Source organism: Dasypus novemcinctus, chromosome 4 (assembly GCF_030445035.2).
Source record: "Dasypus novemcinctus isolate mDasNov1 chromosome 4, mDasNov1.1.hap2, whole genome shotgun sequence".
Classification (NCBI taxonomy): Eukaryota; Metazoa; Chordata; class Mammalia; order Cingulata; family Dasypodidae; genus Dasypus; species Dasypus novemcinctus.
The window spans coordinates 89425843-89448695 of record NC_080676.1 but is presented as its reverse complement, the minus strand read 5'-3'; the positions used below and the strand labels follow the sequence as shown (position 1 = coordinate 89448695).

Sequence of the window (22853 nt, the reverse complement as noted above, 5' to 3'; positions counted from 1 at the left end):
GAGTGGTAAGAGTTCTTTATATATTCTTATTTCAAGTCCATTATCAGATAAAGGTATTGTAAGAAGTTTCCCCCATCCATGACTTTCCCTTTTTTGTATTGTTCATGGTGTCTTTTGAAGAGCAGGTTTTAATTTTGGTGACATCCAATTTATCAGTATTTCTTTTTATGGGTAGTGCTTTTTGTGTTCTGTCTGAGAAATATTTGCCTAACTCAAGATTTCCTATTTTTCACTCAAGAAATTTTATAGCTCAACTTTTGTGTTCATGACTATGATCTTTCCAAACTAATTTTTGTGCATAGTTTATGGGATTGAGATTGTTTACTTCTACATGGATATTCAGTGTTTTCAGGATCATTTATTGAAAATAATATTATTTCATCACTGAAATACTTGGGAACTTTGTAAAAACTCAATTGACGATGTATGTGTTTATCTATTTCTAGATTCTCTTTCCTCTCCCATTAATCTGCATGTCTTCCCTTATTCCCAATCTTATGATCTTAGTTTTTCATCACTAGATATGATGCTAGCTGTAGGTTTTTCAAAGATGAAATGTATCAGGCTTAGGAAGTTCCTTTATATTTCTAGATTTGAAGAAAATTTATGATGAAATGAGTATTGAATTTTGTAAAATTATATGTTTTCTTCTTTCTGATAATATGGTGAATCACAATGATCTTTAAAAACTTAATCTTTAGTTATGATGTCTTATCTTTCTTATGTATTTATGGATTCAATTTGCTAATACATTTTAAGTAATTTTTGTAACTATGTTCGTGAGGGATATGGGTTTTTAATTTTATTTTCCTGAAATGTTTTCGTCAACTTTTCATATTGGGTGACACTGGCCCCATAGTATGAGTTGGGAATCTTTCCTTTTCCTCTATTTTCTGAAAAAGTTCATGTAAGATTGTTAGTATTTATTGCTTAAAGTTTAATAGAAGTCCCCAGTGAAACCATCTGGAGTTTATTTTGTGAGGAGGTATTTGATTACAAAATCAGAACATTTTATTAGTTATAGAGCTTTTCAAATTTCCTAATCCTTGACTTAGTTTGGATACATGTCTGTGTTTCTCAAGGAAATTTGTCCACTTTAAGTTCACATAATTATTTATATTAATTTGTTTATAATGTTCTCCTTTTACCTTTTTAATGCCTTTTAGATTTCTGGTGATACCTCCTCTTTATTCCTGATATTTGTAATTTGTGTGTGTGGTTTCATTGTATGTCTCTTTTTTTCTGCGTTAGTCTTGCTAAGGACTTTATCTTTTCCATGAGTCAGCTTTTGACTTTGCAAGCTTTCTCTATTGTTGGCTTTATGTTTTGCCCTTTCCACTTATTTATATTGGCTGTGCTCTTACTTTTCCAGCTTACTAAGGTGGTAAATTATATCATTTATTTTAAACATTTCTTCTTTACTAATAAGGGCATTTAAAACATTAAATAATCCGCTTAGCACTTCTTTAATTACATCTCATTCATTTTGATATGGTACATTTTCACAAAATTTTCATTATTATATAGTTTCTAATTTTCCTTCTGGTTTCTTCTTTAGCCCAAAAGGTTATTCTGAAATATATTATTTAATTACCTATTTTTTGGGAGTTTTTCTATATTTCTTGTTATTAGTTTTTAATTTAATTCCATTTTGGTCAGAGAACATTTTCTGTAAGATTTCCATCTTTTAAATTTTTGAGTTTTTTTTTTACAGAATAGTACATGGTTTATCTCAGTGAACATTCCAGGTGCACTTGGAAAGAATGTGAATTATTCTGTTGTTGGATGTATTAATCTATAAAGGCTGACTAAGTTGAGTTTCCTGATAGTGTTCAAATATTCCATATCCTTATTTGTTTTTTTTTTTATTTGTTTTTCTGATTTTTTGTTTTTTTTGTCTGCTTTTCTATCAATTACTCTGAGGGGGTAATAAAATCTCTAAGTATGATTATGAATTTTTAAATTTCTCTTTTTAGGAATGTCATCTTTTACTATAAGAATATTGTAGTTGTGTTGTTAGAGGTATATATATTTGGAATTACATGGGTTTCTGAATCAATCCTTTTTTCATTATAAATCGTGTTCTTTATATCTTATAATACTTTCTTTGAGGTTCATGTTGCCTAATATTAATATAGCTGCACAATATTTCTAATGCTTACTGACTCAACCCAGTTATATCTTTGAAATTAATGTGCATTTCCTGTAGACAACACATAGTTGGAACTTACATTTTTTCAGAAATCCAGGATGACAATCTCTGCCTTATAGTTGAAGTGTTTAGACATTTATATTTAATATAAACATTGATATTATCTACTTTAAGCCTACCATCTTACTATTTCTTTCTCATTTATTCCTACTTTTTGGTTCAAGTTTTGCTCCTTTTGCATCTTATTTAGGGTTATTTGGATATGTTTATGTTCCATTATTTCTTCTATTGGTTTCTAAGCTATATCTCATATTATTAGATTTCTATTTCTTTCTCTAGAGTTAATAATCCACACCCTGGTGTCACTTCACATTTCATACCCTATCCTTTACCATTCCCACTCTGTTCTAGTCTGCTAGGCTGCTGAAAGCAATATACCAGAAATGAATTGGCTTTTACAATGGGAATTTATTACCTTATAAGCATACAGTTCTGAGACTGTGAAAATGTCCAAATCAAGGCATCATCAAGATGATTCCTTCTTCCTGAAGACTGGATCTGGTGATCCTGGACTTCTCTGTCACATGGCAAGGTACATGGTGACATCTGCTGACTTTCTCTTCTCTTCCAGGTATCACTGCTTCTAGCTTCTTGCTTCTGTGGCTTTTTCTCTACTGTGGATCCTATTGGGGCTTGCTCTTAGGCTTTGTTAGAGTGGATTTAGAGTAGGCCTTAATTTATGTCATGGTCCTTATGCCAAAGGCCTATTCTTTCTGTTTCTCATCTGGATGCCTGAAGTCTTAAAAGTTTTCTCCTTTCTGGCAGGACTGAATTTTCAAAGTACCTAATTGCTGGCACTACTTGACCTCATATCTCTTCCAACAATCTGATAAGGGTAAGTCTAATTTTTTGCTATCCTGTACATGTGCAGCCCAGCCCTCAGACAAGGACTTGTGGAGAACTGCCACATAGATGTTTAGAGTCTCCTTGTGTGCAACTTTTTCTTCTATGCCCTGTACTACAGGTTCCAGACTTCAGTGCCTTCAATTTCTGAGCCTTTCCTCTTTAATTCAGTAGGATCATCATCTTCTGCTTGGATTCTTGTTTGCTACTTCAGGGTTGGGAAACTGTCCTAGGCAGAGAGTCATTGTGAATGTGAAATTTATTTTGTAAGTTTCTCTTCTTTCAAGAATTTCAGTTACAATGGTTGAAAACATTTGCCTCATGCACTTTGTTAAGTTTTATTGTTGTTTATGGTAGTTATGCATATAATGAAGTTATGCTTCATTACAGCCAGAAGCAGAAGGCTAGAGCATTTTTAGGCAAATCCCAGGCATCATGTAATTTCACTTGTAAATATTTTAATATGCATCTCTGAATGGTAGACATTTTGAACATATAGTCACTGTATTATTATCATACCTAACAAAATTTAAAAATATTCTATAATATCATGTAATATTCTGTTCATATTAAAATTTCTTCAAAGCAGGTCCCTTTATAGTTGGTTTGTTCAACTGGGACTATTGTGTTATATCTCTTAATTCCCCATGCTTATTATTCCATTGACTTGGTGGAGAAACTAGGCCATTTGTTCTGTAGAATGCCCCACATTCTAGATTTAGCTAATTTCCTTTTGGTGTCGTTTACCTTGTTTCTTTCTTTCCTATATTGCCTGTAAACTGGTTAGATCTAGAGACTTGAAGAGTTTTTAGTTTATCTCTTTTCTTTTGCAAGAAGATTTCATGGATGGTGCTGGTACTTTAGTTGTATCATATCGTGAAGTACATAATGCTTGGTTGTCCTACTTCTAGTGATGCTAAGATGGATATGCTCTTAAGTAGTGTCAGCCTGTTCTCTCATTATAAAGTTTCCCAGTAGCATTCCACTTAGTAATTTTAGGGTCTATTCATGATTGTTGTCTAGATCCATTATTTTATTGGGGTTGGCAAAATGGAAATTTTTTAATTCTCTAATTCTACATTTGTTAGCTGTAATTCTTCTATAAAGATGAATATTTCCTTATCATTTTAAAAATATATTCCCAGAAAGAGTTCATAGAGGAAAGGCAGGATAAATGTTTACTTTTGTCTCTTTTAGAAAACAATTCATTTTCAGAGTAATAAGTTGGAATCCTACCAATCGCTATGGAAATAAAAAAAATTGGTATCATTATCAATTTATGGATTTTTACGTATTTGATGGGTTTCAACTGATTACAGTCATTATTCTTTTTTGATATTCTGATTAGGCCAGTGGGAGCCCCTGATACATTGAATATTCTGTCCTCAATCATGCTCTGGAAAACTTGCATCCACTTTGCTCAACTTTTCTGTTAATAGAGTTTAGCTCACTGACTTGTTCCTCTTCCTTACCATCCAAATTATGGTATTAACTGTTAACATATTCCATCCAATTTCCCCATGGAAGAGCTCATATATTCATTTTTTTTCTGATTTAATCCTTCTTTCAATATAGTAGGTTAACTTTCACAAACCATTTTGTCAGGACACTTTTTTGGATGAGTATAATTGTATAGCATGTTCTTTTCTTTTACCATCCTTTTTTTTTAACCATTCCTATTTTGAAAAAATTAGTCACCAGACTGCAAACATATACTAAGTACAGAAACAACTTCAAACAAGCTACTTAACAAGGAACAACAATAAGACATAGGGTAATATTTTCAGACCTCCACTACAGTTTTGCACTTGGCAGAATATTTCATGGGTTCATTAGTTAGGCAGTTTAACTCTCCTATTATCTCTCCACTGATCATATAGTCTGTGTAAGTTATCTGATTATCTTTTTCTTCTGACTCCCAGAACATTTGGTCAATTCCCAATCCTGGCTTTGATCTTTGAAGCTATGTGGAACAAAAAAAGCAAAAAATACATATATCAGTTCAGTTGTATTATCAAAATTACCTAATTTATAGCCATTTTACTTTTGGTTTTAAGATTTCTATCATGTTATTTATATATTAATATATATGTATATATATATTGAGAATATTTGTACTTTTGGCTTTTAAAATAAATTAATTAAATTAACAATGACTTAGAAACAATGCACTGTTAAATACCTTGCCCTTTCTGGTTCTACCTACTCAACCACTACCAGCCTTATGATTTACAACAATCGATATTATATAATTTCCCATCCTAAAACATTATCCTTTTAATGGTTTCTTGCTATCTGTGGCTAAAAAGGTGGATAGGGGTGTTATACATTGTGTCTGAATATGTAAATTGTCATTTGGACAGTAGTTGCCATCCTAACAAAAAGAATAATGCAATTCTTAAAATAGAAAGCTATTAATTCCAAATTTTATGGAGTTTTAAACTAATATTAACAAATGTATTTGTAACTCTGCCTTACCTTGACCATGCCTGAAATAATTATAAAGATTCCTCTGCATTCATCATCTTCCTCAAATATGTCATTTCCACAATCAAATGTCACAATTTTGGCTCCTTCCTAAAAATATCACCAAATACATTAAGTTAAAAATAATATTTTAGCAGTCCTGGATGTTGACATTTACATTAAGAAAGACTTTTGCATTTTTAAGTAAATATTACTTAATGGGTTTCCCAAGATATCACATTAATAAAAAAAATTGTGAGAGAAAATAGGGATTATGAATAGCAAAGACAGGAACATAGATATTCATAGATGTATATAATTTCAGGTGGAATATTTATACATGGATTGGTAAAGAAATAATCTAGGGATAAAAATGTAATAGAGAGGTTTCATCTGGATGAAAAGTAATGGGAATGTTATGTAAACTCTATAGTATGGGTTACTAGCAGATAGAATGTGGGTTGAGAAAGGGAGCTGATCCCTAATGTATGTAGAATTTTTAATAAGATTCATTGTGAATGTGGAATGAATAGAGTTGATGGTAATACATTATAGTGAGTATAACTAACACTGCTTATTTATAAATGTAATTGAGGCTGAAAGAGGTAGACTGTGGATGTAAATGTCAATTGAAAGGAAGCTAGAGAATAATCTTGGGAATGTAAACCATACTGATTTTGGTGGTAGATGAAGACTGTAGTTAATATAAATATTAAGAATGCTCTTCATTTTTAAAAAAACAATCAATTTTATTGCTACATATTAGTAAAGCATATTATTCATCCAAAGTGTACAATAATATGGTATTTGCTAAAATCACGTAGTTGTGCATTCATCACTTCAATCATGGTTAGAGCATTTTCATTATTTCAATAATAATAAACAAATAAAAACCAAACAAACATGAACATTCCTCACTTCTCAAGAATGCTTCCCTCATTGTAAGTAGTTGTTGTTTCTGGCTATTCTATCCAAATTGTATAATCAATGGCTTTTAACATAATCACAATGTTGTACATTCATCATCTCAAAAATTTTAGAACAGTTTCATTACTCCAAAAAGAAAGACTCCAAATCTCTTGGCATTCCTTCCTCAGACCTACGTAACAACTAATCTCCTTTCATCTTTATAAGCTGATCTATATCTACATTTTATATAAATGGAATCACACAATATGTAGTACTCTGTGTCTGGTCTCCTTCACTTAGTATGTTTTTTGTCTGATATTAACATTGTGCAGTATTAACTTAAATTTGTTCAGCTTCAAAGAAAAATGGTCTTATATATGCAATTCTACCCATATTTATATTTCACATAATATATTTTGGTTCATAATAGGGCAATCATATGTTATTTTTCCTTTTGAGTCTGGCTTGCTTCACTGAATACAATGTCCTCCAAGTTCATCCATATTGTCATGTGTTTCACAACTTCATTTCTTCTTACTGCTGCATAATATTCCATTGTGTGTATACTACACAATTTATCCACTCATTAGTTGGTGGACGCAGGTTGTTTCCAACTTTTTTGGCTGTCATGAATAATGTTGGTATGAACATCAGTGTGCGCGTATCTATTCATGTCACTGCCCTCAGTGGTATTGCTGGTCTTGCTGGGTACCATGGCAAGTCTGTATTCAATTTTGTTAGGAACTTCCAAACAGTCCTCCATAGTGGCTGTACCATTCTATATTCCCACCAACAGTGAATAAGCAGTCCTATCTCCCCACATCCTCTCCAGTATTTAGTTTTCTGACTTTTTAAAAGCAGACAGTCTAATAGCTGTGAAATGATATCTCATTGTAGTTTTGATTGACATTTCCCTAATTGCTAGTGATGTTGAACATTTTTTCATGTGTTTCTTTGCCATTTGTATTTCTTCTTTGGACAGTTGTCTTTTGCCCATTTTTAAATTGGATATTTTGTCTTTTCATTGTTGAGTTGTATGATCTCTTTATATATCATGGATATTAAACTCTTATCAGATATGTGATTGTCAAATATTTTCTCCCATTGAGTCGGCTACAATTATACCCTTTTGACAAAGTCCTTTGAGATGGAAAAGTGTTGAATTTTGAGGAGGTTTGTATTAGTCAGCCAAAGGGGTGTTGATGCCAAATGCCAGAAATCCGTTGGCTTTTATAAAGGGTATTTATTTGGGGTAGAAGCTTACAGATACCAGGCCGTAAAGCATACATTACTTCCTTCACCGAAGCCTCTTGCCATGTGTTGGGGCAAGATGCCTACCGATGTCTGACAAGAATTCAGGCTTCTTTGATTCCTCTCTTCCTGGGGCTCTGTTTCTCTCTGGGTTCAACTGCTCTGCTCTCCCCAAGGCCAGCTGTAGACCATCAGGCAAAGGGCTCTTTCTTGCTCCCTGAGGCCTCTGCTGTGTCTAAGGTGCTCTCTCTATTCCTCTGTGTTCTTCTCCTGTGTGTTCACTTCCTGGGCTCCAGCTCCAAAACTTCCAACTCTGTCTTTTGCCATGTCTTTTATCTGTGAGGCCCCACGTACCAATGGGTGGGGACTCAATGACCTACTGATGTGGTCTAATCAAAGCCCTAATCATAATTTAATTAAGTAAAAGTGAAACTTCAGACAGACCAGTTCACAAACACAATCCAATATCTATTTCTGGAACTCATAAACTATCATACTGCTACACCATTTATCAATTTTTTTCTTTTGTTGTTCGTGCTTTGGGCACAAGGAAAGAAACCAGCCCTACCACAAGATTTTGAAGATGTTTTCCTACATTTGCTTCTAGGAGCTTTATGGTTGTTTTTTTTTATATTTAAGTCCTGATCCATTTTGAGTTAATTTTGTATAAGGTGTGAGATAGGTGTCTTCTTTCTTTTGGATATAACTATGTAGTTCTCTCAGCACCATTTGTTGAATAGACTGTTCCAGGCCAGCTGGGTGGGTTTAATAGCCTTGTAAAAAACTGCATGACTGTAGATGTGAGGGTCAATTTCTGAGTTCTCAGTTAGGTTCCATTAGCCAATCTCTCTGTCCTTACGCCAATACCATGCTATTTTTACCACTGTAGCTAAGTAATCTGCTTTAAAGTCAGGAAGTGAGAGTCCTCCAACTTTGTTCTTCTTTTTAAAGATAGTTTTTCCTATTTGGGGCCCCTTACCCTTCCAAATAAACTTGATTATTGGCTTCTGATTTCTGCAAAAAATATTGTTGGGATTTTTATTGGGATTGCATTGAATCTGTAAATAAATTTGGGTAGAATTGACATTTTAATGATATTTAGTATTCCAATCCACAAACATAGAATGTCCTTCCATTTATTTAAGTCTTCTTCGGTTTCTTTTATCAATGTTTTGTAGTTTTTCTGAATACAGGGCCTTTATGTCCTTGGTTAAGTTTAGAATGCTTTTCTTTTACAGAGTGCTAAGAATATAGTGCTACATGATGAATGGTAAATTACAACTAATGTAGATTATGGATAATAGTTAAGAGTAATATTTAATAATCTTGAAGCAATGACAAAGAAGATATATCTAAGGAACAACAATGGGGGGGGTCTAAGGGAGGATGGGATTTTTCCTTTTGTAGTAATGAAATAACTCTAAAACTGATTGAGGTAATGACAGCATAACTCTGTGATGAAAATGAGAGCCACTGAATGTACACTTCAAATGGATTGTATAAAACATGGGACTGTATAACACAGGGAATCCTGTGATAGAAGATGGACTGTGGTTAACTGAACAATTATGAGAACATTCTCTCACGAATATACCAAATATATAATACCAATACAGGGTGTTAATAATCAGGTGGGTTGGGAAAAATACACCAAATGTAAGCTATGGGCTATTGTTAGTAGTAATATTTTGACAACGCTCTTCAGAGTTTGTAACAAATGTTTCACAATGCAAGCTATTGGTGGTGGGGTGTATGAGAGCCCTGTATGATGATTTGTATGTAAGTTCACATGTTTTATTATACACTTATTATTTATCTATGTGCATGTATGATGATATATTTCAATAAAATATTATAAAAAAGCAAAAAAATTTATGGGGATAGATTCAGGCTAATGGCACAGATATGTCTTATATATAGTCCTACTCCAAGTGACTGATGAAATAAATTAAAAAATTCAACACTTCAAAATATTTTAAGCAGTTGGAAAAATATAATTGCTATTTTTAGTACAAGGTAGGCATAGAAAAAGAATCTTATGAAAGCAAATTAGACCCATTTGTTTGTTCATTACACAAATACTTATTAAGCACTCATATTATTCAAAGTGTTAGGGATTGGGGTATTAAAAAATTGGATGAGCTAAAAATTATAGTATAGGCGAGAGATGTAAAGATAACTGTAATGTACTTAATGCTATAATAAAGGTATATACTGGGTAAAATATTGGCACCACTGGTACTCCACACTGGGGACGAATCACAGATTGGTCTTCTACAGGTGGGGCATTCGATCCCAAAACTACTTCTTTGAGTACCTTTTCACTTATCTCCCCCCACCCCGAGTCCTTAACCTCTACCTCTTTATGACTCCTTCCCACACAAGTATGCATTCCACATAATATATTTCATCCTAAAAATAGTTCTCCATTGATCGTGTGTTTGCTATAACCACTCATCAATTTCCCTTTACTCCCAAATTTCTTGAAAGAATATTCTACATTCATTGTAAACATTTCTTTCCCTTTCCAACCTCTGTCTCTCATTCTCACAACTCAGCTGGAATCATTATTTTAGGATAACCAATGTTTTCATATTATCCAATACTAAGGATTGTTTTTCAGTCCATGACATACCAGGACTATCTGATGCATATGATGGTGTTATTAGTACCCACCCTTCTTCTTAAAACATTCTACTTTGTGGCCTCCTTTCTTTTTTAAAGACTTATTCATTTATTTATTTCTCTCCCTTTCCTCCTCCCCCTCTCCCCCCCGTTGTCTGTTCTCTGTGTCTATTTGCTGCGTCTTCTTTTTCTGCTTCTGTTGTTTCTTTTTGTTGGGTCATCTTGCTGTGTCAGCTCCCTGTGTGTGCGACACCATTCCTGGGCAGGCTGTCTTTCTTTCACGCTGGACGGCTCTCCTTACGGGGCGCACTCCTTGCGCGTGGGGCTCCCCTACTCGGGGGACACCCCTGCATGGCAAGGCACTCCTTGCACGCATCAGCACTGCGCATGGGCCAGCTCCACATGGGTCAAGGAGCCCAGGGGTTTGAACTGCAGACCACCCATGTGGTAGACGGACGCCCTAACCACTGGGCCAAGTCCGCCGCCAGTGACTAGCACTTTTAAAAAATACATATTTTTAATTTATTTTTAAAAGATACATAGATCACACAAAATGCTACATTAAAAAAATATAGAAGGTTCCTGTATGCCCCACTCCCAACACCCCCCACTTTTCCCACATCGACAACTTATTTCATTAGCATGATACATTCATTGCAATTGATAAATATGTTTTAGAGCACTGCTTGACATAAATGTCATTTAAAACCCTCAAGAGCACTATATCAAAGTCTCTCATACATCACTCAATGCCCCAAGATTCTCTTGCCAACTACTACACCTCTCATAATATGCACCACACCACTGAGTGATCTAAACACTATAAGTTGATAATTCCTCAGTCTCCACTGAAATGTGGATTCATACATTGCACTGCCACCCAGACATTCTACCTGAACAAACCCTCAAATGAACTCACTATTATTCCTTCCAAACCTACTCACCTCTTGTATTCTCTTCTTTCATTGGTTGTACCGTTATACATGCAGACACTCAAGTTTAAAGTTAATAGTTGTGCCCCTCCTTTCTTTTCCCTGGTAGCCAATCCATTACCAATCCTTACTGTTTTATTACCCTCTAAACATTTTCTGAATCTATCTTCTATTTTTCCATGCCCACCTTTGCTATCCCAATTCAGACCTTTATTAAATCATGCAGATTTCAACAGCCTCCGAACTGGCTTCCCTGAGGCAGTGTTTGTACCCTGATACAGATTATACACAAAGCCAGTAGTCACTTACGTAAAGTAAGCTAACCCTGTTTTTGTTCTTCATTACTTACATAATATGATCTAAACTTTTAATAAGAATGTTTGTCTAATTCTATTTCACACTCTGATTTGACATACTCAAATGTTGTAGAACACTTAAAACACTATGCTTAGTTCCTTAAACAGGTTACAATTTATCGTCCACTCCTCTGACTCTTTGCTCATATTCTCCTCACTGCCTGGAATGCCTTTTATTTGCCTTCTTGGCCTGATTAACAAACTAAACTATGAACTAATGAGACTGGGATTATATACCTTGTTTATTTTGAGGTACTATAGTAGCTTTAATCATTTGATTAAAAATTGTAGGCTCTAGAAATAGATTGATTTTGAATCCCATCTCTACTACTAACTAGTTCTTTGAATTTGAGAAGTTACTGACTTTTTCTTTGCATTGATTTCTTCATTTGTAGTAAGGGAGGTATGGTTGTTCTTAAGATATAGTGCTGTTGAGGTTTTAAATGACAGAATTCATGAAAAATCTTAGACTACTGCCAGGCAAACATGTATGTAACAAACATTAATTTTTATTGTGTGCATCCCCAAGTCCTAGCATTATGTCTGGCAAAACAGTAGTACAACAAATCCTTATATGAATTAATGAAATGGACTCATTAATTATGAATGAATAAATATGAATTATGAATGAATTAAATAATTGTGAAAAAATGATATTATAGGAATGAATGCAAAGAGGACAATAAGCACTTCAGTGGCATGGTTTCCAGAGGAGTAATGAAGAGGGAAAGTTTGAAAAAAGGGAAAACAAAGGGCATTTCAAATAAAGTAAATTGCACCCTGGGGTAGGTTAAATTATGTACTTCCCATACCTCTGTGTGTGAGCCCATTGTAAATGGTATCTCTTGAAGATATTGTTTTAGTTAGGGTATGACCTAACTGAATGAAGGTGGGCCTTAATCTGATTACTGGAGTCCTTTCAAACAGAAGAAATTCAAACATAGTAAGAGAGAAAGCTACAGGGAGGAGCTTGAAGCCAGAAGTCAGCAGGAACCTGGAAGAGAAAGGAGAGGACATCGCCATATGATGGGAAAGCTGAGGAATCCTAAAGATGGCCAGCCTGCCAGAATTCTACCAGCTCAGGAGGAGGAAAAACCTTCCAGCCTAGGGAATAGTGAGATGATAAATTGCCGTTGTTTAAGCCCACATGTTGTGTGGTATTTATCAAAGCAGCCTGGAGACTAAGGCATACCCGCAAAGAAATGTAATTAGGAAACAGTTAAAAATACCTGGGTCACCATGAGTGGACAGTAAAGCTACAGTACAGAGGATGTGTGACAAATGGGCAACAGAAGATGAATTTGGAAAGGCAGGCAGGAAGCTGATTAAAGAAAGACTGCATATTGCTCGTAAGAATTTTAATTTTATCCTACATGCAATAAGGAACATTTAAAGAATTTCAAATTGGAGAGTATCATAATTAAACCTTTAGTTTTTAAAAGATCATTTGTTGGTACACTGAAAACAGTATTAACTAGGAAATAAAAATGTTACCTGAATGAAGGTTATATAGTTTGGGTCTTTATCTAGCCATGGAATATTATACAATACTTCTTCAATGGTAAGAGGACTGTGAATAGGTTGAAACTCAAACAGTTCTCTTTTTTTCGCCATGATTAACTAAAAACACAAAATTTTAGAAATTAGGTGAACCAAATAGGCATTCACAGAATGTTTAGAACAATTATGGTGTTGTATGATTTCCTATTCTTGTTCTTCTGGGATTTCTATTTTTTCATGGAAACCTCCATCTCTCCCCTCTTCCAGCATTTGTTTTCTCACTCCTTATATTATTATTCTGAAGTCATAGATTAAACTTTTTTAAAGTAAACTTTTTAATTGAGACATAGCATACACACACAACAGTGCATTTATACATGTTCACTCAAAGAGCATTTACAAAGTTAAAAATCTGTGTCACCAGCTCCCAAACCAAGAAATAAAATATTTACTGTAGCCTAGTATCTTCCCTTATGTTCTCTTCCAGTCTATCCAAAAAAAACTACTCTCCTGATTTCTGTCACCATAGTTTAGCTGTGTCTTGCTTGGAGCTTTATATGCACAAAATCAAAGAGTATTTGTTAGTGTCTGGTGTCATTTGCTCAACATTATGTTTCTGAGGTTATTGTTTTTAATATTGTGTCACATGAATAAATTACAAGTTTATCAACTGTTGATAGATATTTGGGTTGCTTTGGTTTTGGGTTATTATGAGTAATGCTATGGTGGACATTTGTTTGGTGTATGTGTATACACATTTTTTGTTGGGTTTATCACCATCAGTCTAGTTTCTGGGTCATAAGATGTGTATATGTTCAGCTTTAGGAGACACTATAAAACAATTTTCCAAAGTGAATGATTGAATTTACACTCACTTCCACTCTAATGTATGGGAGAATTCCAGTTGTTCCACAGCAGTGTCTACACTTGATATTGTCAGGTTTTTAAAAATTTAGATTTTAGCTATTTCGGTTGTTGTGTATTGGTATAGCAGTTTGATATTGTTTATGAATTCCAAAAATAGATATTGGATTCTGTTTTTAAACTGGTCTGTTCCTCTGGGCATATTTGATTGTATTGGATTCAAAGATTTCACTTTTATTTGTTTAAATTATGATTAAGGCTTTGATTGGACCACATAGGTAGGATGTTGAGTTCCTGCTTCCTTGATGGGCAGGGACTCACAGAGAAAACAACATGGCAGAAGAGTTAATTGGAGTTTTGATTCTGAAGCCCAGGAAGTACGCACACAGAGAAGCAGGTACATGAGGAAAGAGAGAAGGCTACATTAGACATGGTAGAGGCCCCAGGAAGAGATGAACCATTTGCCTGACAGTTGGCCTTGTGGAGAAAGCACAGCCGCTGAGCCTAGAGAGAAACTAGCTATGGGAGAGAGAAAAGACTTGTCCCAGCCTATGGCTGATATTAGAAGAAGCTGAGACCAGAGAGCCTTGGGAGGAGGAGGAAGACTGAACCCTCACAGACATTGCCTGCCATCTTGCATCGATATGTGGTGACAGACTCTGATGAGGTAAGTAACTTATGCTTTATGGCCTGATAACTGTAAACTTCTACCCCAAATAAATACCCTTTATAAAATCCAACAGGGTACATTGCATGAGCACCCCTTTTGGCTGACTAATATAATTGGTATTTAATTTTGGTTTTGATTTGCAACACGCTTGTGACAATAAAATTTGGCATCTTTTCTTTTAACTGTAAACTTCTACCCCAAATAAATACCCTTTATAAAATCCAACAGGGTACATTGCATGAGCACCCCTTTTGGCTGACTAATATAATTGGTATTTAATTTTGGTTTTGATTTGCAACACGCTTGTGACAATAAAATTTGGCATCTTTTCTTTTGTCTGTTGGTCATTTGATTATACTCTATCATGAAGTGCCTGCTCAAATCTTTTGCCCATTTTAAAAAATGGGTTTTCTGTCTTGTTCTTAATGATTTGTAAGAGATTGATATATATTTGGGATGAGTTCTTTGTTGAATATATTTATTTTACAAGTACCTTCTTCCTTTTTGTGGATCATCTTTTCATTCTCTTAATTTTTGAAAAAAGAGAAGTTATTAATTTTAATGCTATTTGAATCCAGTTTTGTGTTAGGTTTAAGAAATATTTGCCTAATCCAATATCATGAAAATTCTCTTACGTTAGAAGCTTATTGTTTTCTCTTTTACAGAATGTCTATTGTAAAATAAGTATAAGACCTCTACACAGAAAACTACAAAATTTATTGAGAGAAATTTAAAACATAATTAAATGGAGAGATAGCATGCTAATACATTGAGTCAATATTACAAAGGTGTCAATCTCCCCAAACTGAAGTTCAGGTTTAAAGCGATCCCAACAGAAATTCCAGTAAATGATTTAGTAGAAATTGGCGAGGCAATTCTGAAATTTATTTGGAAATACAAAATGTCAAATCTAGTCAAAATAATCTTGAAGGAAAGATCAAAACTGGAGGAAACACTATCAGATATGAAGACATTATTAAATTTTAGCATTTAAGATAGTGATATTGGTTCAATGTTGAATGAATAAGGCAATAGATCAAAATAGAGTCTAGAAACTCAACTACGCATACACAGTCACTTAATTTATGATGAAAGTTCCACTGTAGTACAGTGGAGGAAGATGGTCTTTCCCATAAATGATGCTGGGTCAATTGATTATCCAGATGGGAAAAAAGTTGACTTTGACCCAGCATTGTTATACAAGGCTTCTAAAAGGTGTTGCTTCTGGTCATTATTTCTGTTTCTTACAGGGTAAACCTTCCTCACAATCAGGTGTAATAGTCTTGGTTTACTAAATTCAAACTCCTAGTGTTTTTTTTGCTCAGAAATACATCCATCTTTTTCTGTTTTTGGTTTTAAGAGCATGGGCTCTGGAATCAGAATGTCCTCACTGGAATACTGTCTTCGTACTTAGCAGTAACTGACCTAATCTCTCTGTGCCTCTGTTACCTCTCCTATAAAATAAGAACAACAATAGTACCCAACTCACAGGGTGGCGGTGAGGATCAAGTGAGTAAATATTTACTAATTTGTTTATTGTGCCTTTATTATTCTCCTTTCTGTATCGTTTTTATCATGGGTTTCTGTAGGTTTTCCTCTAGTTATGGTTTTTTTCCCCCCTTTTCCTTCAGGTGCCCCTTTTTTTCCACCGGTCTTTTCTTACAGCCAAGTGGAAATACAGACTGGACAATTAAACTATAAAGTAAACCTTAAATTTAAAAAAATCTGCATTGCTCATGATGATTTTGTTTATTCATACAAGGCACACAGGCATCATGTATCTGTGTCTTTGGGATATTATTCTGGAGACCTCAGGAAAATTATGGCAACTAGGATCCCTGAGAGGCCATATATCACACAAAATTTCCTTTTAAAAATTAGTTCAGTAATTATAAAAGTGTAACATAAGAATATTTCTGAGCAAAAATTTCAAGCATTGTGAAAAATATTGAATAAAAAGCTAAGACTCCCTTCATCCTCCTCCTCTCCGGTCCACTCCTTCCTCCAGATGTGGCCAGTATTATCAGTTTTGATATATATTTGTATAAATATTTTTTCTAGGTATTACATAACATATGTCTATATAGAAATTTTAAAAAATCATGTTAGTCATATTATGCATATTGTTCTACACATTACTTTTTTACTATATCTTGGTGAATTTTTCAAGTGAGTACATACAGATTTTTATTTGTATTAATTTATATATAATGTTAATTTGCATGGATGAATCATAATTTACACAATTATCACTAAATTGATGGATTTGCTTGTTTCCAACATCTATGTTTGAGCATATGTCTTTGAACTTAAATATCTATAGAACAGAATTCTACATATGTAATTGCTAGTTCAAAGGATATATATATATTTCAAACTGTCATTTGCTAAGTTGCTCTCCAGAATGGCTGTAGTCATTTGCATTACCTTCTGGCATACTTAAGTGTGACTATTTTCTCATAACATCAACATTCAACATTGACAGTGTCTTTTCCATTATTGCTCATCTAATGAGCAAAAAAATGGTATTTATTAATGACTTAATCTCTATTTTCTTGGTTACTAGAGACGTAAAACATCTTTTCAAACACTTTCTGTGGTATTTTTGTCCTCTTTTTCATTGATTTGAGGGATATTGGCTATTACTACTTTGTGTGTAATTTTTGTTACAAGTGTTATCTTCCAAGTTGTTCCTGGATTTTTAACCTGCTTTAAAAATATATCTCCACATATAAAGGTTAAAATTGTATGAGTATTATTTAATAATCTTTTCACTTAAGCAATCTGGATTTTGCAAGTAGTTTGACAAAGCTTTTTCCACTTTAAGAATATATGCTCTCCATTTTATTACCACTCATTTAGTTTTTTAGTTTACATTTTCATTGCACCTAGAAGGTTTTTTTTCCCCTATAATATGGTGTGAAGTATGGATCTAATGTTAGCATTTCCATATGAATTTTTAAAGCCTCAGGATTATTTATCAAGTAAAGTATAATTTTCCCTCTAATTTGCAATATCACTTCTTAGTATTACATACTACATCATTATGTATATTTAAGGCTGGTACTGAACTCAAGTCTATTCCATTGATTTATTTTTTCTTACTCTATTCTAATTCTGTACTGTTTGATTATTATAGATTTACAGCATGTCTTACTGTCTTGTATGGTAAATACTTCCTCACTGTTTGCTTTTAATAATTTCTGAGCAATTGATATTGTGCACGTAAAATTTACTAAAAACTTGGTTTGAATTTTGATAAAGGTTGACTAAATTTACAGGTTATTTTATGGGTAATTCACATCTTTGTAATAGTAATTCTCTTCAGCATAGATTGCAACCTACTACCCATGGACCAAATCATGCCTGACATCTATTTTTATAAACAGTTTTCTTGGAACACAGCCACACCCATTCATATACATATTGCCTATACCTGTTCCGATGATACAATGGTAGAGTTGAGTAGTTGTGGCAGGGAACATTTGGTGTACATAGCATAAAATATGTACTATTTGGCCCTTTAGAGGAAAAGTTTGTTGATCCCTTTTCAACAAAAACATGTATTCAGGTATTTAGTACAGATTTTAAGATGAAAAGCACTCCATGGGTATTGAATATTTTGTGTTAGGTGTACACTTAACGATTTAGAATTTTTAATGGCTACTGTGAAAATATTATTTTTCTTTTTTTTCTTCTTTATTTTCTTTTAAATGTTACATTCAAAAAATATGAGGCCCCCCCCCCACACACACATCAACAACTTCTTCTGTCATTGCAGCACATCCACTGCACCTGGCGAATATATTCTGGAGCACCGCTGCACCACATGGACAGTGGTCCACATTGTAGCCCACACTCTCCCCCAGTCCACCCAGTGGGCCATGGCAGGACATACAATGTCCAGCATTATTTATTTATTTATTTTACGGATGCTGAAAATAATATTTTCTTATTTTGCATTAGAATTTTTATTATTGGTTTTGTTTCTGGACACCCTATTGAACTCTTTTAATTATCCTATGGATTTTAAATTTATTCCTCAGAATTTTAAATTAAATAATAAACAAACAATACCAGTTTTCTAACCTTCCTTCTCAAAATTTCCATCTTTCAATGTTTTTTCTTTCCTTTTTGGTCTAGATAAGACCTCCAGTAAAGCATTCAATGCTTAGAATGATAGCAGTCAAAGGTAGGCTTGAAGCCCACAAATGACCACATATCAAACAAGTATATCTTTTAAAAAATATCTTACCTTATTAATTTCAGAACCTTCAACCTTATGAATAATTCCTTTTGACCTGAAAACCTTAACAATTTCTCTAGCCATGCTGAGCATGACATTAATTTCCTCCTTTGTTTTCATAGTGATGGCAATTTCTGGATGATCATATTCTATGTAGCCTGAAGATAACAAATTATTTTCAGATGAAATAAAGACAATATTTTAAATATTCCATGTAGTCATCCAACTAATCTCTCTGTTCTAAACCTATGGAGTACAACCATCAACATAGGAAAATGCATTTCTTCCTTACAGAACTGCTGCAATCAATCATTATTCACCAGTAGTGTCAGAATTCTGCCTGCAGTTGTCTTGACCAAACCAAGATTCTGTATCTGGAGCTCATTACCCACTTTCTAACTCCAGTTTTTAATACAGACTGTGTGCTTAGAAATTGCTTCTAATCAAGTCCTTTCACTCAGCCACTGTCATTGTCCTCTCACCCTGCCTGGGAATCCAGATGACTCATCCATCTGTGCTCTCTTGACTGATCTAGATTCTGGACACCTGCCATAGTTGAACTATTTAGATTCTACATGTATCTTCTAATGTGTGTTCTCTAAAGAGGAATTAAAAGGCCTTCATTGTGGTATAAGGAAGTGAGAGTAAGCATAGAGAGATATATTACACTATTTCTACCGAAACTGGGTGAGAACACTTTGATTGTTGAGGTTATCTATCTTAGTAGTTGTACTAAGTAGGTTTCCTCAAAGATAAATTTTGTTATCAAAACCATGACTTTGTGATAAGTAGTGATAAGAGATAGCCATGCTGACTCTTCACGGTGAAGGGTACCTACCTAGCTCTTTCATAGCACGTCCTGTATCCCCTGCTATCCGTCTTAATAGTATCTACAAAACAAAAGAAACATTATCCCTATTGGAAAGCCAGACTGTTGTAAAATATCTTTATATTTGCAAATGATAGATTTTGTAAACGAAATTTTAACTATAAAGGAAAATGTGGAGGAGAGCTTTTCAGGGGTTTAGAATTTAATTTTGTACAATGAAAAGTTGCTTTGCTATAGGAAGAGTGATGGAGAGGGTGAGAGTTGACTTTACTCAGGCCAGTTTTAGGAGGCCTAAATGTGAGTCACATATTTTCCTTAAAGTAACTTGCTGTAGGATAATCCTGATTCTAAAAACTACAGGCATGGTTGGTACTTTACCATTCAGCTTTATGTGAGTCTCCAAATTTGAGACACAGGAGCAGCTTTCAACCTTTAGTGAGGTAGAAAGTCGGGCCAGCAATGTGAGAGCAGAATGAGGTCTAAAACAGGACAACATTTTTAGAGTTTCAAGTCCTTTTGTATGTTTACCCTGAATAACATCAAATTCCTGAGCTAAATATGAGTGATTAGAAAGGGTAATAGAATTCAGGAAAATAGTTTTGAAGTCACTGGAGGTGAAGAGAGGGAGGATACTGGTTCCTTCTACAACACAGAGAATGTAAAGTTTTTCAACTACAAAGATTTGGGCCTAAGAAAAAATAGCATTCAATTATTCTAAATTACTGTGAAAAGCAAATATTTGATTCTACAATAGCTAACCACCTTGTGGGCACGTGTTTGTGTCAAGCTGCCTCAGTCTAGAAAATGAAAATAAAAGCTAGAACTTCGGCCTTAGAACGGTCTTTGCCACTTACTTGCACTTAACATTGCTTGACCTTGTTTTAATCACCTGCATGATGAGGAAATTAGACTAAGTTTCCCTCCAGATTCATGAGTGTTTCCTTTTTCCATTTACCATATCGCTTGTCTTTACTTCCTTTACTATTTACTACGGGGAAAGCAGGAATTAAAAAAGGTGGAAAGAACCTTTGGGCCCATGAGGAAACTGTTCACCCAATGCTGCCATCACTCATCAAGCTCCAGTATTTCCTATTCAATGCATCTGGCGTAGCCTGTCAGACTGCGGAGCTGGCATTGGGAGGGGGCCAACCACTGCCCATGGGTTTCATGGTAACCTCCACAGGGACAGAAAGGTGCCTTCTAAGAGTCTTGGAACTTGCTGATATGGCACTGACATTTCTTTAAGGAGGCATTTTTGTAATTTTAATGTAGACTAGTTTGTTAAGTTTTCACAGAAATTAATTAGAAAGCCAGAGAGCAAAGACTACTCTACATAAACAGAGGAAAGAACAGAACATGATAGGGGAGACCAAGAGAGGGGTGGGGACAATTGCCCATTTTCTTAGTTTTTATGGTTTTCCTCACCTGTTTAACCTGTTTGGAACTTGCAATCTGGTCAATTATAGTCAATATGTCTGCTTCGCCTTGGATATATCCTTTTAGTACAGCATACCTGAAGGACAGTTCATGACTCATTCTTTTGTCTATTATTTGCAGCAATTTTGGTGTTATAAGCTGAAAAAAAGACTGCCATTTAATATAAATCATACAAATTTTAGTTGATTATATGTTGATTAGTTTAACCAAAATAGATAATAATAAGAAGCTAAGTATGCTCCAGTCTGTCAAGGTTCTTATTTTATTCATGGTGTGTTTATAACTTCATGACTATAGCTACTTTCCTGTAACTATTAATTGGACAACTGTGTGAAGTTTATGACTTTATTCTTTTTATTTTTCTTATAGAGAACTGGATGCCATTTTTCAGCTGGTTTAAATTATTAGAAAACAATGTGATTAATCTTCTGGGCTTGTATCTTAGTGAAGAAGTCCATCAAAGATGGCAGCTTTTACATACTAAATCTACTAAAGTTCCTCCTAAGTGGGCCATTGGGGTTGGAACCTGCCACACCCATATGCTTTGTTAAACTCCACAATTAACTTCTCTCTTCTCTATTTATTTGCTGAGGGATTTAAGTCACCAGATTATCCTTGACTATTGTGTAGCCCCCATCCCCCCCAACTCCAGCAGAACTGGCTGTTTTTTTTCCCCTTGTCTATGCTCCAGAACCCCTTATATTCTTCTGCCTTCCAATCACCTCCAATAATTCCCAAAGAGCTTAATTCATCCTTCAAAATTCAGCCCAAGTATTATAAATGAAGTCTTTTCTAGCCTACCCAGCATTCTCTACATACTGCTGCTTTTCACTCATCCTACCACATAGCATTTGAATATATGGATTACTTGTTATTTCCCTTCTAAAGAAAGCACCTTGGGGACAGAGACCATATCTAATTTGTTTTCATATTCCAAGGTCCTGTCATTTGACATAAAGTTCAGTTTCCTGAATATACGAACAAACTTTTATTAGGAGATGTAACAATTTCTTTAGTTCAAGTGGCCAGTAGATTCTTTAAATCCTTCTATCAGGAAGAATTAACTTGTCATTGGAATACAGACTTGCCTTCCTTGGGTCAAATTGCACACTAGAATTACTTACAGTCCCATATAATACTGCCACATATACTACGGGTTGCATACTTTTAGACAGAATTGATTCCTTAGAATATACTTCCCAGTAGCAAAAGTATTTTTTAAACTTATATAACAAAGCTTTAAATGTAAAGATTCTAGTCTGTTAGCATTGTATCTAGATGAACTATGTCTTACTTAGTTTTATATCTACCATATATCTGGGTGTGTTCATTTTGACTGTGCATGAATACAGAAAGAATGATAGAGAGGAAGAGTATATCTGTATCCATTAACACTTCACATGCCTTGTGAAGGATTATGTTCCATGTCACTGACATAATCATACTGAAAGTAAATAACTACCCAATCATAATTATTATATAAAGGTTTTCTGCATTGTAGGAAAGACATATTAGATAATCAAAGGTCATTTCTGATGCCATGATTCTATAATACTATGAATTTATATAATACTGAATGTGTATTTATTTTTTGTTTCTTAATTTGTGTGAATGCATGCTGTCTGCTTTGTAATTATAAATGGATGGCATGGTTTTGGTTTTATTTTCTCTTGATATCTTTTATTCCCATGGTATCTATAAGAATAAATATTA

The 22853-nt window shown here is 34.3% G+C and overlaps 1 protein-coding gene across 2 annotated transcripts in view; it reads right to left on the bottom strand.

Annotated features, from left to right (window-relative positions):
* The window catches only part of SLC9C1 (solute carrier family 9 member C1), a 129581-nt gene that overhangs the window by 10771 nt on the left and 95957 nt on the right, over positions 1 to 22853 (bottom strand). Inside the window, exons 18-23 of one of the 2 annotated variants that reach the window (XM_058296421.1) lie at positions 21129 to 21278; positions 19713 to 19764; positions 18884 to 19032; positions 13089 to 13214; positions 5534 to 5632; positions 4845 to 5018 (exon numbers count right to left, since the gene is read on the bottom strand). In XM_058296421.1, the coding sequence (XP_058152404.1) occupies positions 4845 to 5018; positions 5534 to 5632; positions 13089 to 13214; positions 18884 to 19032; positions 19713 to 19764; positions 21129 to 21278 (750 nt within the window). The remainder of the gene's footprint in view (positions 1 to 4844; positions 5019 to 5533; positions 5633 to 13088; positions 13215 to 18883; positions 19033 to 19712; positions 19765 to 21128; positions 21279 to 22853) is intronic. The other variant, XM_058296422.1, reaches the window with a different exon arrangement.